The sequence below is a fragment of the Diabrotica undecimpunctata genome, chromosome 8, assembly GCF_040954645.1.
Source record: "Diabrotica undecimpunctata isolate CICGRU chromosome 8, icDiaUnde3, whole genome shotgun sequence".
Classification (NCBI taxonomy): domain Eukaryota; kingdom Metazoa; phylum Arthropoda; class Insecta; order Coleoptera; family Chrysomelidae; genus Diabrotica; species Diabrotica undecimpunctata.
In genome coordinates, this window is record NC_092810.1 from 31,736,647 (window position 1) to 31,754,915 (window position 18,269).

At 33.9% G+C, this 18,269-nt stretch overlaps 1 protein-coding gene across 1 annotated transcript in view; it reads left to right on the plus strand.

The window, feature by feature from the left end:
- Positions 1-8,367, plus strand: part of LOC140447397 (uncharacterized) — a 31,144-nt gene extending 22,777 nt beyond the window's left edge. Inside the window, exons 6-8 of the mRNA XM_072540024.1 lie at positions 1,518-1,621; positions 4,208-4,562; positions 8,122-8,367. Of these exons, the coding sequence (XP_072396125.1) occupies positions 1,518-1,621; positions 4,208-4,562; positions 8,122-8,255 (593 nt within the window). The 3' untranslated portion in view covers positions 8,256-8,367. The remainder of the gene's footprint in view (positions 1-1,517; positions 1,622-4,207; positions 4,563-8,121) is intronic.
- The last annotated feature ends 9,902 nt before the right edge of the window (positions 8,368-18,269 follow it).

Here is an 18,269-nt window from a genome sequence, read left to right on the forward strand (position 1 = left end):
GATCCCGATTTATTAAAAGTATACAAACAACAAAAAATTGAATTTAATCGGCAACTACAAAATGCTAAAAAGTCAGCTTAATTTCAGTAATAAACCTAGAGACTGCTAGAAAATGATAAATTTCTAAAGAAATTATACAAGATCCAGTTCAGTACAACCTGATCTACCTCCAGATGAAATAAATTAATTTTTTACTACAGTTGCAGAGATTATAATTACATCTCTTCCCACTATCAATGTCGATGACCTCTTCAATTATAGAAATTATCCTTCTCCGAGCAAGTCCTTTTTTTTGTTCCGTTTGGAAGAAGAGGTCTCTCGAATAATAAAGTCTCTTAGTAATTCTAATTGTAGAGACGTTCACGAAATTAATAGCAAAATTTTAAACGAAACTTACCAAATAGTTTTACAACCTTTCACTCATCTTATTAATTTAATTCTATCAACTGAAGTATTTCCGGGAGTACTAAAATACTCAAAAGTAGTACCTATCTACAAAAAAGATGAATTCTTAAAACCTGACAATTACAGATTCATAAGCATTGTTTCTACTTTTGGGAAAGTGACTGAAAAGGTTATCAAACAACAATTATATTCCTATTTTGAGTCAAATAATTACTTTAGCAACCCACAATATGGATTCAGAAGTGGTCGTTCTGCTACGAACGCGGTATTTAATGTTGTGAGCGAGGTGATTGAGGGACTTGAACGCGGCAATCGCGTAGCAATTTCTATCGGAGCTTTTGACTGCGTTTCACACGACATTTTGTTCCACAAATTAAATTACTATGGAATCAGAGGTATCCCTCTTAAGCTTATAACTTCTTATGTATGTGGCAGACACCAGGCGGTAGTGTCTAAAGGGCATCTCTCCGATTTTCTATCCGTAAAGCATGGAGTCCCACAAGGTTCGGTCTTAGTACCTCTTTTGTTTATTATTTATGTCAACAATGTTCCTAAATTCATATCTCCGTACAAATCCGTACAATTCGCAGATGATACGACATACGTTATATCAGGAAAAAATAAAAATGATTTAAAAATGTCTTATGAGGAAGTTTCTACTAAATCTAGCACATTGTTTGATGCAAACAAACTAAAACTTAACTCCGATAAAACGCAAAATTTGGTTATATCTGCAAGTAATTTACATAATGATCCAGATAACAAAGAGACTGTTAAACTATTGGGAATAACCATAGATAATCCACTGAACTGCTCTGCTCATATCTCACAACTAAAGAAAAAGCTATTAAGTTCATTATTTGTTATTCGCCAATTAGCAAGGGTTGTCAACTTTGAAACATTAAAAATGACATATTTTTCGTGTTTGTGCTATATTTAACTTACGTTTTCTTTTTTATATACTATGTATTTTTTGTGTTGACTTGTTACAAATAATATTTGTATTTGTTAAGTAGTTAAATAAATAAACTCTCTCTCAACTCTTCCTCATTCACTACCTCCAACATAAAAGTATTTTATATCTGTATTCTAGTCTTTCGTGTGTTTTACAGGTCAAACAGTTAGTGAAATGAGTGAGCAAAAACATGTAGGACTGAGCCAAGACGATAAAATTATTGGTGCATGTTTGCAGGCAGTGGAAAAATATGAAATGGTGGTAAGTATCCTGAATTGTATGTCAAAATGTAGATCGCGTAAATCTAGAAACCTCAAGTGTAAATTTAAACAAAAACTAGAGGTAGCAATAATGAATTATTTAAGGGTACCCAGCAGGGCATTTTTTATCTTCTATCTATCTATCTATAGCCCAAAATCTATTCATGTGTTGAATATAGGCCTCTCCCATTTGTCTCCATTTGTCTCTGTCTTCGGTTTGTCTTTTCCACATTGGACCTGCGCTTTGCTCAATGTCATCTTTCCATCTCATTTGCGGTCGACCTCTTGACCTTTTTGCAGTATATGGTCTCCAGCGGCCAATTTCTTTATTCCATATTCCATCCTGATATCTTTCGTTATGCCCAGCCCATTTCCATTTTAATTTCAATGCATGTTCGACAGCGTCTGTTGTTTCGGTTTTGCATCTTATTCACTCGTTCCTCTTTTTATCTCTCAACGATATTCCCAACATTTGTCTTTCCATAGCTCTTTGAGTTTTCTTTATTCTAAGTTGCTCTTGGTACACGTCCACGTCTGGACACCATATGTCAGAACAGGTAGGACGCATGCATTAAATACCTTCGTTCCTAATTTTAAAGGTATTTTTTGGTTTTTGATAGTATATGAGAGTTTTCCGAATGCAGCCCACCCCATTCTTATTCTTCTGGTTATTTCTTTAGTCTGGTTACTTTTGTCTGCTCTGATAGCTTGTCCTAAGTAAATATATTCTTGGACGTGTTCTATGTTTGTTCCACCTATGGTAATGACTGATCTGTCTTCTGTATTAGTCATTATTTTAGTTTTCTTTAGATTCATTTTTAGTCCTTTCTCAAGAGATGTTTTTTCTAGGTCTGAAATCATTATTCGTAGTTGTTCCATAGTTGTTGCTATCAGGTGTACATCATCGGCGAATCTTAGATGATTTAAATATTTCCCCTTTATACAAATCCCTTTATTGTCCCAGTCTATAGATATAAAAATGTCTTCCAACGCCAGAGTAAATAGTTTGGGTGAGATTGTATCCCCTTGTCTGACACCTCTACAAATTCTAATTAATGGAGTTTGCAAATCCATTTGCAAACTCCATTTTTTATCTTAACTGTTCTATATTGCTTGTTAATCCTTTGTAATTTGAGTTCTGATACAACGATATAGGTCTTCACAATAAATATGTCACCAATAGGTTATATATGCCTTGAAGTATATATCTGAAACACCAAGTATATACTTGACACACTTCAGAGAAATTTGTTTCTACTAGAGATTGCCTCAATAGGGAAGACGACGATCAAGTAACTGTTAAAGGATGCTTTCTTTTGCTCCAAGATTTACTGGAATGAACACGTAATGTTACAGCTCTGGATGGAAGACTGGCACATGTTCATAGTGTAGTGGTCTCTGAGAGATTGACAATTTTTTTTTGCCTACTTGTCTACGTAGTGGTTGGTTTGGAATTAGACAAACTTTCAAATTTATTATTTTTTGCTTACATGATGATAATCCCATTGCAGCTTCCATAGTTTTGGCAGCTAAACGGTCGATTTTATTTTAGTCACTCCACCGTAAAGAATTCCTTAGCAGTGCGGCTTAATGGATACGTTCAGAAAAAGTGTTTACTGTAGTAAATCCATGAACTTGCACTGAGCTAAGAGATCTTTTTATTTTTAAAAACTTGGTTTTAAATTCGTGTCTTTACAGCGCAGTGTAAATACAAGTAAGCACAGAAATTTTCCCACAAAGGCATTTTATCTTATTTTCATCTTCTTCTAATCTTTCTATTTCTTCACATTTTTTTGAGAGCCACAATTCCTTCGCTTCTTTGATTCTTTGTTTGATTGTTTTATTTACGCCTTTTTATTGTTCGTTTTTATTCTTGTATTTCCTCCTTTCCGATATCAATGATTTTATTTCTTGTGTCATCCATTGTTTGCTTGTAGGCGATGTATCGCATCCAGTTATTATTGTATGATATTCCTCAGGATCGTTTCTAACTCTCTCAATTTTGCTGTAGCGTTAAGTTGTCCCTGTCGTTCTACTTGCTGGACTTCCTTGTATATTTGTTCTTTGATCTGTTGGCAGAGATCATGCTCTTTTAGTCTTCTTAGATTAATTCTAGGTGTTTTGGTGGCTCTTTTTATTTTCTTTAGTTGAGTTTCATTCTGCTATAACAAAGTTGTGGTCACTTTGGTGACCTCTTTTCCTGGGTAAGCTTTACTCTATACTATGGCGTTACGGAATCTTTGGTTTATAATGATTTTATCAATCTGTTTTCTTACTATGTTCTCACCGTTATTTCTAGGGCTTTTTAGGTATATATTCTTAGGATTGGCAGTTTGTATCATGTGTTCTTGATAATAAGTTCGATGTCCTTGCAAAACTGACCTAGCCTCTCTCCTCTCTCATTACGTGTTCCTAGTTTATATTCTCCTACTACTTCTCCATCTATTCCTTTCCCTACTTTCTCTTTTTTGGTGTCTTTCAGTGTTTTGTGTAATTAATTGTAAACGCTGTCTTTGTCCTATAAAGCCTTACGGTGAAAGTCTCGTTTAAGCTTAAGTTTAATTTTACCATTCTTTTTTTGTTGCAGATGTTACTATCAAACGACATCAATCTGAGAAATAAAGCAATGATTAACGGCATACCAGCCGTTCAATCCAACGGAATTATCATGAAAATCATGTCAAAGATTGCAAAAGATACCAAGTATCCGCAGATAATGCAAAAGTTGGGTATCTTGTGCTCCACAATCATCTGCGAATGTGTCAAGGAAGCTTACGGTGACGTCTGGCTGCAGATGTCTATGCTAGCCCATCCTCCTTGGTCTTTTATTGAGTGCCTGAAGCGATTCAAAAAGTACTGGACGGCAGTATTTAAAGGAAAGCTCATGAAACAGTTCATAACGACAGTAGATAGGCTGCTTATGTTGTTCAATTCTAATAAAGGTATGTATATAGATAATATATCAACAAGTCGATAGACTACAGACGCCATTTTGTTTATCGTAAACTTCTTTTAATTTGTTTAATTTTAAATGGTTAAAAAGAAATAAGAATAAGACTTACTCACAATCAATTTAATCTACCGCCAACGACCGGTTTCGCATACTATAATTTGCTATGCATCTTCAGGTCAACGGTACATGGTAAACTAAATGCTAAAAATATAATAATTCGTATTAGAGTACTGTGTGGTACAGAATATACAGCAATTATGAAAATATTATATGTGTGTAATTATTAAATATGACTTTAAAATTGAATAAATAATCAAAATAAAACTTCAGTGAAAACAATCTAGTAAAATTGAAATTAAGTAAATAAATAACTAATAAATATTACTTACATGCCCGTACAAGGATTATTATTTAATGTTGGAGAGAACATAGTTAAAAACTGTTATGGTAAACTGGTAACAGGTGATCATCGGATGACCGAACATTAAACAATAGTAAAATTAAACTATTTTATCAGACCTATAAAAATTACATTACCTATATCTGTATATTAAAGAAACAAGTATTTATAATGTATTATTCTATAATTTGTATATCGACTTATTGACACGTATATCGGCAGTCTAGTAGCAACATGTGCCTGAGAGTTTTGGCAACACTGATTTGCATAAGCCAAACGTTTCGTTCTCAACGTGAAATAAAGTATAGTGTATTTTCGGTGTATATATCTATTCTCTTTCTCAAGATACTTGCCAATCTTTGGTATGTGTTGTTCAGTAGCATGATTCTTCTATAGTTACTGGTATCCCTTGTGTCTCTTTTATATATTGTTATTATGTGACCCTTTCTCCACTCTATAGGAATATTTTCCGAATGCCATATATTTTTTATTAATTTATAAATCCGGAATTACACTGGAGGAGACAAAACTGATCATCGATACGGAGTAGCTCTCATCATAAGCAACACTATTAGAAAATCAGTGCTACTTGTAATTCAAATCTCAGAAAGAATAATAATGCTAAAAATTCAAGCACATTTAAGTCTATGCTCCCACAGCTGATAAGACCGAAGATGAGATCGAAAATTTTTATTCAGAATTGCACAATACAATCAAGTTAACAAAATCTAGAGATATTACTTACATTCTAGGAGACTTTAATGCAAAAATTGGAGTAGGTACAGTTGAAAATATAGTTGAACAGTTTCAGCTTCCTAAGAGAAGACTATATACATGGACGTCTTCTTCACATACAGAAAACCACATTGTCAGAAAACAACAACCAAAAATTCATGTAAGAATGCTAAAAAACAGAAGAAATAAAAAACGAATTAAAAAATAATGTGAATGTTAATATGCAAAAAACACTAACTGACAGCAAACAAATTATGGACGTAAATAAAAAGTGGTATAATATAAAAAAACACTTTACTGAAACCAGTTCAAGAAAGTTTGATACAACATAGGTCAGAGGCTAAAAAACAGTGGATGACAGAAGAAATACTATTACAGATGGAAGAAAGAAGGAAATATAAAGGAAAAGATCTACAGAAGTATAAAGAAATACAACGAATAATTAAGGAAAAAAATCAAAACAGCTTAGGAAATCTATTTGATGAAACAATGTAAAGAGATAGAAGAACTAGAAACAAAATATGATATGCACAAAATATGAGAAATATGCACAAAAACATAAGAGAAGTGACTGGAATGGATCGAAATAGACAGCAAGGACACATAAAGGACAAAAAAGGAGTACTACTAATAGATTTACCAGAGAAATTAAAACGATGGGAGGAGTACGTTAGAGAACTTTTCCAAGATGAAAGAGGTGAAATGTAGAAAATATAAGAATTAAATCCTTTAAAGTAAGACATGAAAAACTAATATCAATACTTATGAACAAGCGCATTGACAGTAAAATTATAAATATAGTGCAAACATTATATTGGAACCAAAATGCCATAGTTTAAATTGATGGGCAACACTCAGAAGAAATGAAAATCTGTAGAGGAGTTATACAGGGATGTGCTTTATCGCCACTTTTGTTTAACTTATATTCTGAAGAAATTTTCCAAAATACGCTCAATAATATCAAAGCGGCAGTTACCGTTAACGGAAAATTAATTAACAACTTACGATATGCAGACGACACTGTGATCATAGCAACGAGTATAGAAGATCTACAACATCTTATTGAAAGCTTAAGTATGAATAGTGCTGAGATGGGAATTACTATAAACGCTAAAAAAACGAAGTATATGCCAATTAAAAAAGGACCACGAAATATACATCACCTATTGACAATCAATGGTAACGTGATAGAATAAGTAGAAAAATATCAGTACTTGAGAACTTTGATCAATGAAAACAATGATCACACTGCAGAAATAAACAGGCGAGTAGAGATTGCCAGATCAGCATTTATACGAATGACGTGCAAAAATCTAAATTTGGAGATCAGACTACGTACTATTCGCTGTTATATATTTTCAATATTATTATATGGAGCTGAGACTTGGACATTAAAAAAATGCAATTTAAAAAGAATCGAGGCTTTCGAACTCTGGTTATATCGCAGAGTATTAAAAATATTATGGACTGATAGAATTACAAATAAAGAAGTACTGAGAGGGTTGGTAAAGAAACAGAACTAATCACCACTATACAAACCAGAAAACTGGAATACCTAGGCCACGTGATGAGGGGACCAAAATATGAAATTTTGAGACTCATGATACAGAGAAAGATTCAAGGAAGAAGATCTGTTGGCCGAAGGCAGAACTCATGGTTCATGGTGCACGGTGATTGGTATCAATGCAGATCGATTGATTTGTTTAGAGCAGCAAGTTCAAAAATAAAAATAGCCGTTATGATTGCTAACCTCCGTTGGGAGACGGCACTCATAAGAAGAATATGAATCCGGTACATTAGTTCTTCTCCTCTATTTTTCATTAACTCATTGTTGATTTCATTCGGTCCTGCTGATTTTCCTGATTCCATCCGTTTTAATGTTTTAAAAAGTTCCTGGAATGTAGGAGCATTTTCTTCTTCGTATCTTTCATCCCTTATCTCTCCTGGCTCAATATTCCCCCTTTGTTTGATTTTGTACACGTTAGAGAAATGCTTTCTACAGTTAATATTTATAGGTTATAGGTCTTACTTTTATTTTATTGTTTTTAGTGCTGTTTGCAGTCTTTTATAATTTTAAACTTTTTTGAACAACGGCAACGCCGCATAAAATTTTGTTAAGGCTCCTTACCTTATCTGCTTTCAAAAGAATATCGAAATTTCTGATAATTGTTTTTAATACAATAAATGTTTCTAAAACTTACTTTTATGACACTTTTTGCCACTTTTTTACTGCATTAATAAATATTCTTATATTATTTTTAGCTTGTAGTTTAAAATTTATTTTTCACCATTTGTTCAAAAAATCGGTGTAGCCACAGTTGAAAATTTATCACATATTTACTTGGAACAACGCGCTGTTGCCGAATCCCCTAGTTCAGATATATTTACACAAAATTTTAATATTATTTTTCAGATTTCTGTGATGATTCGGATACTTACCAGAATTTCGTAAAGTTAAGTCTTGATCTGTGCATATTCCTGAAGGATCTGGACGATTTCCGATTGTCGGTCAGTAATATTATAAATGAAATAACGAAAATAAAATAGAAGCTCAGATCAAGAGTTCGGTTATTATGGATAAACAACGGTAATAATTAATTATAGTTTTCAAATCCTCTATGTTATTTTTGTACAATATTTTAATTTAGTTAAGTAAAAATTTTGTCCAGTTTGATTGTTTTATTTATATCAACTCTACCTAAATAATGTAAGATTGGCACTACTTAATTAAACACCGAAATATGGCAACACTGCGCGGAAGCCCGATCATAGAGCCCTTGAGCAGGCAGAAATCTGAAATCAGCATTCTAAGACCTGTTGTAGATGTTCGGTTTTTTCACCGGACAACGTCTTTATGTTACAACTTCTTTATATGTATAATAACCGGAATGACGGACATTTCTAATACCTGTCTAGGTTTTCTCCCACAGTACCGGACTATTTTTGGATAAAACGAAGAACTCCAGGTCAATGATTTCTAGAAAATGGGGGATTTGTCCGGTAGCATCTACAGATATCAATACACTAACTTAGCGCGCAGCAATTTCTAAAGGCCACAATGCAGAGTTGTACACACGAACTGGCAGTGACCAACTGCCAGTTCGCCCCATTCATGTGACATTTGGGTGGGTGTTGGCATGATGATTCTTGATCGCGGGAATTGGATTGGTGAACGGAACCGGCGATGTTTTATTTCGATTGGGGAAAGGTCTTCATGTTGAAGGTAACCGGGTGTCGTCATATCACTTATTGAAATAATTAGAACTTTTTTCTTAGATTCCAATGGAGTTTTTAAAATTAATTTTGCGACCTGTATGGAGATGATGTTAGTCTAGGACTGAAACGGAATCGGAATTCGAGCGAAAATGAAATGTGCCTAAATTCTGTTTTGGGTGCTTCGATCGGTTTGGCCTATGTACGATCGTGGACAGTCTGTACAAGGAACTTTGTAAATTTCGTTTTGTTCGTTATATTAACGGATCGGACAAGTGATGAACGTAAATGAAAGTAAGTTTCTTTGATGAAGGGCAAATGTTGGCTTTATTCCCGTTGGTTTGAGGATTTTATCGATTTTGTTGGTGAGATTAAACGAGAGATCGATGTCTGTGGATGCTTCTATTGATATTATTTTTACTTTAACCATTTTGGACGAGTGCTTCTTTTAAAGCAGAAAGTTCAGCGGATTTCCTTGAGTCGACGAAATATTAATGACTGAATTAATTTGTGAAGGTCGGTAATGGGAGTTGGCAGGCAAGTAGCGGTTGGTATGGGTGGTTGTAACCTTATAAACGTCACATGTTTATTAAGTTATATTTAAATAATTAAACTGTGTGTCATCCAGGTATTCCTCGCATTTATTGTAGATACGACCATGTATTACCTTCAGAAAAATTTTCAATAAGTGGTTTAACAAACTGATGGTTCTATAATCAGCACAGGTTTTGCTGTTGTCTTCTTAGGTAGAGCTGTAAACAGTGAATTAGACCATCCCTTAGGTAGTTGTACGCTGGTATAAATGGTATTGAAAAACGAAGTTATAGCCTCTAAAACATTGCTATCATTTATAAGCTTGTATATTTCAGTTGGAATTTCATCAGGACCAGTCGCTCTGCCATCTTTTGATGATTGTATGGCTTTTATAACAGCAGAGCGTGTTATTAGGGGTCCGTCGTAGTTAGTAATATCGGGAGGTGAACTACTCCTATCGTCTTCGAATAGGTTCGTGACGTAATTTCCCATTTTTTAAGTTTGTCCTCTACTTCAAATATTACTTTACCATGTTCATCCTGTAGCAATGCAGTTTCTTTCTTATTGAAGATACCAGCCGCTTCTTTCACTTTTTTATACATGTTAAACGTGTCGTATCTGTTTTCAAGTTCTTCAATGTCATGACACTGTTTGGCTAGATGTTGACTCTGCTTCTCGTATTTTACGTCGAATTTCTTTTTGTATGCTGTTATAAAGTTTTTTGTTGTTTTTCGCTAGTCGCCGTTGTTCCATCAAATCCAATATGTCATCTGTCATCTAAGCGTGCTTTTTTAGCTTTGACCTGCCTTGTAAATTTCTCACACAGATTTCTTTTACTGTTGTTAGAATTGATTTTGGAAGATGAAATTAGTCTTGGACATTCAATAATGATTGAAAAATAAGTGAATTTGTTGGATGTTGTATCTGTTTCCAGAATATTCAGGGTTTCGTCTATAGGAATATTTGTAAGAAGTGAAATGATATCGAAACTATAGGATATTGTTTAAAAAGTTGAATAAAATGGAAATAATTCTTAACGAAGGATGAATCATTTACGACGACAGATTGTAAGGTTTTGGTCAAGTATTTTGCCATTGGTTGCGTAGGGCAGTTGTATAAACTGACAATGGGACGTAGAGGAATGTCGGTTTTGTGATTTTTAGATATACCATATATTCGGGATGTTCTGCACTTTTCGCGATACATTAAATGTTTATGTCAACAGAGAGGGAGGTTTGATTAATGAGGACCTTTGTTGTCTTCTCCAAGTAACTCGTTGGTAGGTATTGCTTTGTAGCCCTGAGTATTGATGAGGCTTGAGAGTTTATGGATATAAGATGACATGTTTAGGATGGCTGTAGCGTTTCTCTCAGCAGGAAGAATCACTAGATGGCTAATGTTTGTAGTAGGAGTCTTTAAGTTTCGAAGAAATCTGGCGATGTCTTGTCTTATTTAAGTATCATTATTATCAGTATCATTCAGTATCAGTATCATCATTAGGAGGTAAATCGGTGATGATTTCTTCAGTTTGACAGATAATTGCCTTAATTAGAATGTGACTTGGGGTAACATAGTAATAATTAAAACCTTTTGTTAAGGCTAACATCAAAATAGAAAATGAGATATCACAAGCAATAGAAATACGTAGAGGAGTACGACAGGGATGCAATGTTGTCACCGCTGCTATTTAATGTTTATAGTGAAAGCATCTGCCAGGAAACCCTTTTACAAGCAAACGAAGGAATCGTAATCAATGGAGAGGTTGTAAATAATATTCGATACGCAGACGACACTGTACTAGTTGTAAGAACAGTAGAAGAATTACAACGATTACTTACAAATGTAAATATTGCCTGCAACAATTATGGCATAAGTATCAATATCAAAAAAACTAAGTATATGGTCTTCAGTAAGAACATGACACAACCAGCACATATTAGTATAAACGGCATTCAAATTGAAAAAGTATCAAGTTACAAATACTTGAGTACTTCAATAAACGAAACTGGAGACCAAAAAAAATGAAATAAAAAGACGTATCGAAATTGCCAGAGCCACTTTCATAAAGATGAGGAAATTCTTTTGCAAAAGAGATATAAGCATCCCTCTCCGATTAAGAATGCTAAGGGGCTAGATTTTGCACCAACCCACCCAATGGAAACTATGCCAGTGGAGTAGCTCTAAATATAAAATCAAATATACCTGTCCAAAATATAAACTAATAACTAGATAATATTGAAGCAGTCGCCGTAACAGTACTGGTCCCACTAAAGTTCAATATTTGTAGCATTTATGTTTCATCAGGCGAAACTCTAACTAAACCCGAATTACTTAATCTTCTCCAACAAATTCTCTCACCTCGAATAATCATGGGAGATTTTAATGGCCATAACATTACATGGGGATCAAATAAAACAACATTGAGTGGAAATAAGTTAGAAAACGTTTTTAACACTATGAACCTATGGCTATTCAACGACGGTTCTCCGACAAGATTCAATATGGGTACGGGAACATTTTCCGCCATTGATCTCTATATGCGAACCCTCATTACTCACCCAACTCGATTGGACAGTACTAAAAGATTTATATAGCAATGACCACTTCCCAATCTTAATAAAACATACCGTTAATTTAAATACAAATACAATACCAACTCAAAAATGGAAACTAACAAAAGTAAATTGGATTGAATTTGAAAAAATTGTATCAAATGAACAGAATTGAGACAGAATGAATCAAATTAAAATTTTAGAATCCATTGACGACATACGCATGACCTTCAATCAGCTTGTACTGGATGCTGCTAATATAGCTATAGGAAAATCTCAACTTAAAAAAAAACACAAACTAGTTCCCTGGTGGAATACACAATGTGAGGCCGTTATTAAAATAAGTGAAACAATTTGAAACCGATACAAAAAGTACAAAAATATTGATCTATTAACAGAGCACAAAAAACGTAGAGCTGAAGCAAGGAGCATTATAAAAAAAAGCAAACAATGATCCTGGCAGAAATATATACATTAGCAGTAGCACAAATATATCATCGGTTTGGAAAACAGTTAAAAAAATAACAGGACAGCATACTTAACAACAAATTGTAAGTCTAAAAAAAGAAAAGATGTTAATAACTGACCTCCGGTACATAGTAAATGGACTAGTTGATACCCATCAAAAATTCTCATCCAGCTAAAATTACAGTAACAAGTTCCTAACAAACAACAGGAGGAGGCAGTACCTATTAAATTTCCGACGAATTCAAAACTATCAATACCTCTCTTAAGCCGCGTTTACACGATGACAATTGGCGAGACAATTGTCAGAAGACAACTGACTGGCATGAAATTATTGTCTTCGTCTAAACACTTCAGGCCAATTGCCTTGCCAACTGCCCTCACAATTGACCCAAAATTCAGTTGTCTCCGGAAGTAGACTGAGGACAATGAGCTGCGCCCAGTGAGCTCCCCTGCCCCCTACCACTCGAAATCTCAATTGTCGCGACAATTGGCGCCGTGTGAACGGTGTAGGCCAGTAGTGCTGTCTTGTTTTTTGCCAGTTCCCTCACCGGACACAACAGGTGACGAGCAGTCGGCCATGTTTTAGCTGTCTACTGCCATGACAATAGTTGGCCCCGTATAAACATCTTCTCGTTCAACTGGACTGGCCTCCGACAATCCGCAACCACGTGATGACAATTGTCCAATGACAATTGTCTCGCCAATTGCCATTGTGTAAACGCGGCTTTAGTTATGGGTAGTTTCAAGAAGCACCTAATAGCATAAAACACACTTCATCAGGTCCAGACGATAAACCGATAGAATTTATTAAAAAACTTCCCATAGAAGCAAAAGAGTTTCTACTCCAAAGTTTTAATAATATTTGGTCACAAAAATCATTTCCAAAAATTTGGAAAAATGCTATTGTTATCCTTACTATTAAACCAAATAAGGAAATTACAACCAGAATCATATCATCCTGTATCATTAACAAGTTCATCATGTAAACTTATGGAAAAAATAGTCAACAAAAGATTAATGTGGAATCTAGAACACAATTATCAACTTACCATCGAATAAGCTGGCTTTAGACCAAGCAGGCTACAAATGAAGACATTATAGATATGGAAAACACTGGAAAAACGAAACTTTTAAAAATAAAAAATGTATGACCATTTACTTTGACATAACTATGATACAGTCTGGAAACACCGTATATTGAACATTCTAAAAAAGTTGGGATATCGAGGAAATATTTTGGCCTACATAAACAATTTTTTAACGCAAAGAACATTTTCCAGGTGATACTTGAGCCCGTTATTGTTTAACTTGATAATGGACAAACTAATAGAAGAAGTAAAAAAGTCAGAAACATGTTACAAATTTGGCAACAGAGCAATAAAAATTCTATGGTACGTATATGACGCAGTAATAATATCAAATAATGAAGATGACCTACAATGATTGGTCCACGCTTTGGAAGCTAACGCAGAAAACTACTTAACCTGAAAATATCAGTACTAAAAACAAAGTCCTTGTTATTGGTAGGGTGTCAGTGAGATGCAAAATTGTAATAAACGAAGAAATAATAGAACAAATATCTAAGAAAAGTAATAATAAAACTTTTAAAGACAGAATTCCTAATACACAAATCAGAGACAATGGGAAGAGAGAGACTTGCCCGAATAGTAAGAGATGGAAAACCAGAAGGAAAAAGACTACAAGGCAGACCCCCTCAACGATGTAGAGATAGCTGACAGTCTACATCGTAAATACTGCTAAATCAGATCGGAAACAACAGGCCTTAAGGCCTAACATACGAAGAAAAAGAACAAGAAGAAAGAACATTTCAAGTTCGAGCGAATAGTGCTATATCATATATTAGAGAACAACAAAACATAATCCCACAAGGATCGATTATCAGTCCTCTATTTTTAATAGCAATAAACGATATAATAAAAATCACTGCTAAACATTTTCAGGCAAGACTATATATGCAGATGACTTGATTCTTTACATCAAAGGCAAGAACGTTAATCGGATGGCGTCAATGTTATAAAAAATTGGTTACAGAAAAATGTAGCAAATTGGTCCCTAAGTACCAGTTTTAGTTTTTGTTCTAATAAAACAAAATGAATATTTTCAAAAAAACATCGAGGATAAACCTAACCTTAACACTTGGAAACCAAAATCGTTCCTATACAAACGAAATAAAATTTCGTTTAAACATTTTTGGGCAAATTCCAATTTTAGAAAATAGTTTCTTTTAATGTTAATATATTACACTAGGTCTAACTTATTCCAAATACGTGTTTTTTTTCTATCCCCTACTCACAGTTTGGCAAAAAAAATGGAAAAATCGAATTAAAAATTTTCAGTTTTTTCCATTTTCCGGCCAAACGGTGCATTTTCTCATAAGGGTATGTATATCTTTTTTGAATCAGTACGTCAGGCTTAATCGAAATAAATTAAATTTGGAACGAAATACAAAGTTTTTATTTTCACGAAATTTGCAAGACATGTAGACCTCCAATTGGAATTTTTTCTCACGAACCGTAAGACGTAGAAGAAATCTGAGCACTTGAGAAGAACAAGTAGCAAATTTTATGTAGGAAAAGTGCACCGGTTTGACTCTAGGACCGAAATTGACGCCAATATGCCTGATTATTGAATTTTGAAAAAAATCCAAGGGTACCCCCTTTAAACATTTTTGGGCAAATTCCAATTTTAGAAAATTGTTTCTTTTAATGTTAATATATACACTAGGTCTAACTTATTCCATATACGTGTTTTTTTTCTATCCCCTACTCACAGTTTGGCAAAAAAAATGGAAAAATCGAATTAAAAATTTTCAGTTTTTTCCATTTTCCGGCCAAACGGTGCATTTTCTCATAAGGGTATGTATATCTTTTTTGAATCAGTACGTCAGGCTTAATCGAAATAAATTAAATTTGGAACGAAATACAAAGTTTTTATTTTCACGAAATTTGCAAGACATGTAGACCTCCAATTGGAATTTTTTCTCACGAACCGTAAGACGTAGAAGAAATCTGAGCACTTGAGAAGAACAAGTAGCAAATTTTATGTAGGAAAAGTGCACCGGTTTGACTCTAGGACCGAAATTGACGCCAATATGCCCGATTATTGAATTTTGAAAAAAATCCAAGGGTACCCCCTTTAAACATTTTTGGGCAAATTCCAATTTTAGAAAATAGTTTCTTTTAATGTTAATATATACACTATGTCTAACTTATTCCAAATACGTGTTTTTTTTCTATCCCCTACTCACAGTTTGGCAAAAAAAATGGAAAAATCGAATTAAAAATTTTCAGTTTTTTCCATTTTCCGGCCAAACGGTGCATTTTCTCATAAGGGTATGTATATCTTTTTTGTATCAGTACGTCAGGCTTAATCGAAATACATTAAATTTGGAACGAAATAAAAAGTTTTTATTTTCACGAAATTTGCAAGACATGTAGACCTCCAATTGGAATTTTTTCTCACGAACCGTAAGACGTAGAAGAAATCTGAGCACTTGAGAAGAACAAGTAGCAAATTTTATGTAGGAAAAGTGCACCGGTTTGACTCTAGGACCGAAATTGTCGCCAATATATCCGATTAAAGGATGTTTAAATGATGAACAAATAATACAAAAAATTATAGCTTTTTCCATTTTCCGGCCAAACGGTGCATTTTCTCATAGGGGTATGTATATCTTTTTTGAATCAGTACGTCAGGCCTAATCTAAATAAATTAAATTTGGAACGAAATACAAAGTTTTTATTTTCACGAAATTTGCAAGACATGTAGACCTCCAATTGGATTTTTTTCTCACGAACCGTAAGACGTAGAAGAAATCTGAGCACTTGAGAAGAACAAGTAGCAAATTTTATGTAGGAAAAGTGCACCGGTTTGACTCTAGGACCGAAATTGACGCCAATATGCCCGATTATTGAATTTTGAAAAAAATCCAAGGGTACCCCCTTTAAACATTTTTGGGCAAATTCCAATTTTAGAAAATTGTTTCTTTTAATTTTAATATATACACTAGGTCTAACTTATTCCAAATACGTGTTTTTTTTCTATCCCCTACTCACAGTTTGGCAAAAAAAATGGAAAAATCGAATTAAAAATTTTCAGTTTTTTCCATTTTCCGGCCAAACGGTGCATTTTCTCATAAGGGTATGTATATCTTTTTTGAATCAGTACGTCAGGCTTAATCGAAATAAATTAAATTTGGAACGAAATACAAAGTTTTTATTTTCACGAAATTTGCAAGACATGTAGACCTCCAATTGGAATTTTTTCTCACGAACCGTAAGACGTAGAAGAAATCTGAGCACTTGAGAAGAACAAGTAGCAAATTTTATGTAGGAAAAGTGCACCGGTTTGACTCTAGGACCGAAATTGACGCCAATATGCCCGATTATTGAATTTTGAAAAAAATCCAAGGGTACCCCCTTTAAACATTTTTGGGCAACTTCCAATTTTAGAAAATTGTTTCTTTTAATGTTAATATATACACTAGGTCTAACTTCTTCCAAATACGTGTTTTTTTTCTATCCCCTACTCACAGTTTGGCAAAAAAAATGGAAAAATCGAATTAAAAATTTTCAGTTTTTTCCATTTTCCGGCCAAACGGTGCATTTTCTCATAAGGGTATGTATATCTTTTTTGAATCAGTACGTCAGGCTTAATCGAAATAAATTAAATTTGGAACGAAATACAAAGTTTTTATTTTCACGAAATTTGCAAGACATGTAGACCTCCAATTGGAATTTTTTCTCACGAACCGTAAGACGTAGAAGAAATCTGAGCACTTGAGAAGAACAAGTAGCAAATTTTATGTAGGAAAAGTGCACCGGTTTGACTCTAGGACCGAAATTGTCGCCAATATAGCCGATTAAAGGATGTTTAAATGATGAACAAATAATACAAAAAATTATAGTTTTTTCCATTTTCCGGCCAAACGGTGCATTTTCTCATAGGGGTATGTAAATCTTTTTTAAATCAGTACGTCAGGCTTAATCGAAATAAATTAAATTTGGAACGAAATACAAAGTTTTTATTTTCACGAAATTTGCAAGACATGTAGACCTCCAATTGGAATTTTTTCTCACGAACCGTAAGACGTAGAAAAGATCTGAGCACTTGAGAAGAACAAGTAGCAAATTTTATGTAGGAAAAGTGCACCGGTTTGACTATAGGACCGAAATTGTCGCCAATATAGCCGATTAAAGGATGTTTAAATGATGAACAAATAATACAAAAAATTATAGTTTTTTCCATTTTCCGGCCAAACGGTGCATTTTCTCATAGGGGTATGTATATCTTTTTTGAATCAGTACGTCAGGCTTAATCTAAATAAATTAAATTTGGAACGAAATACAAAGTTTTTATTTTCACGAAATTTGCAAGACATGTAGACCTCCAATTGGAATTTTTTCTCACGAACCGTAAGACGTAGAAGAAATCTGAGCACTTGAGAAGAACAAGTAGCAAATTTTATGTAGGAAAAGTGCACCGGTTTGACTCTAGGACCGAAATTGACGCCAATATGCCCGATTATTGAATTTTGAAAAAAATCCAAGGGTACCCCCTTTAAACATTTTTGGGCAAATTCCAATTTTAGAAAATTGTTTTTTTAATGTTAATATATACACTAGGTCTAACTTATTCCAAATACGTGTTTTTTTTCTATCCCCTACTCACAGTTTGGCAAAAAAAATGGAAAAATCGAATTAAAAATTTTCAGTTTTTTCCATTTTCCGGCCAAACGGTGCATTTTCTCATAAGGGTATGTATATCTTTTTTG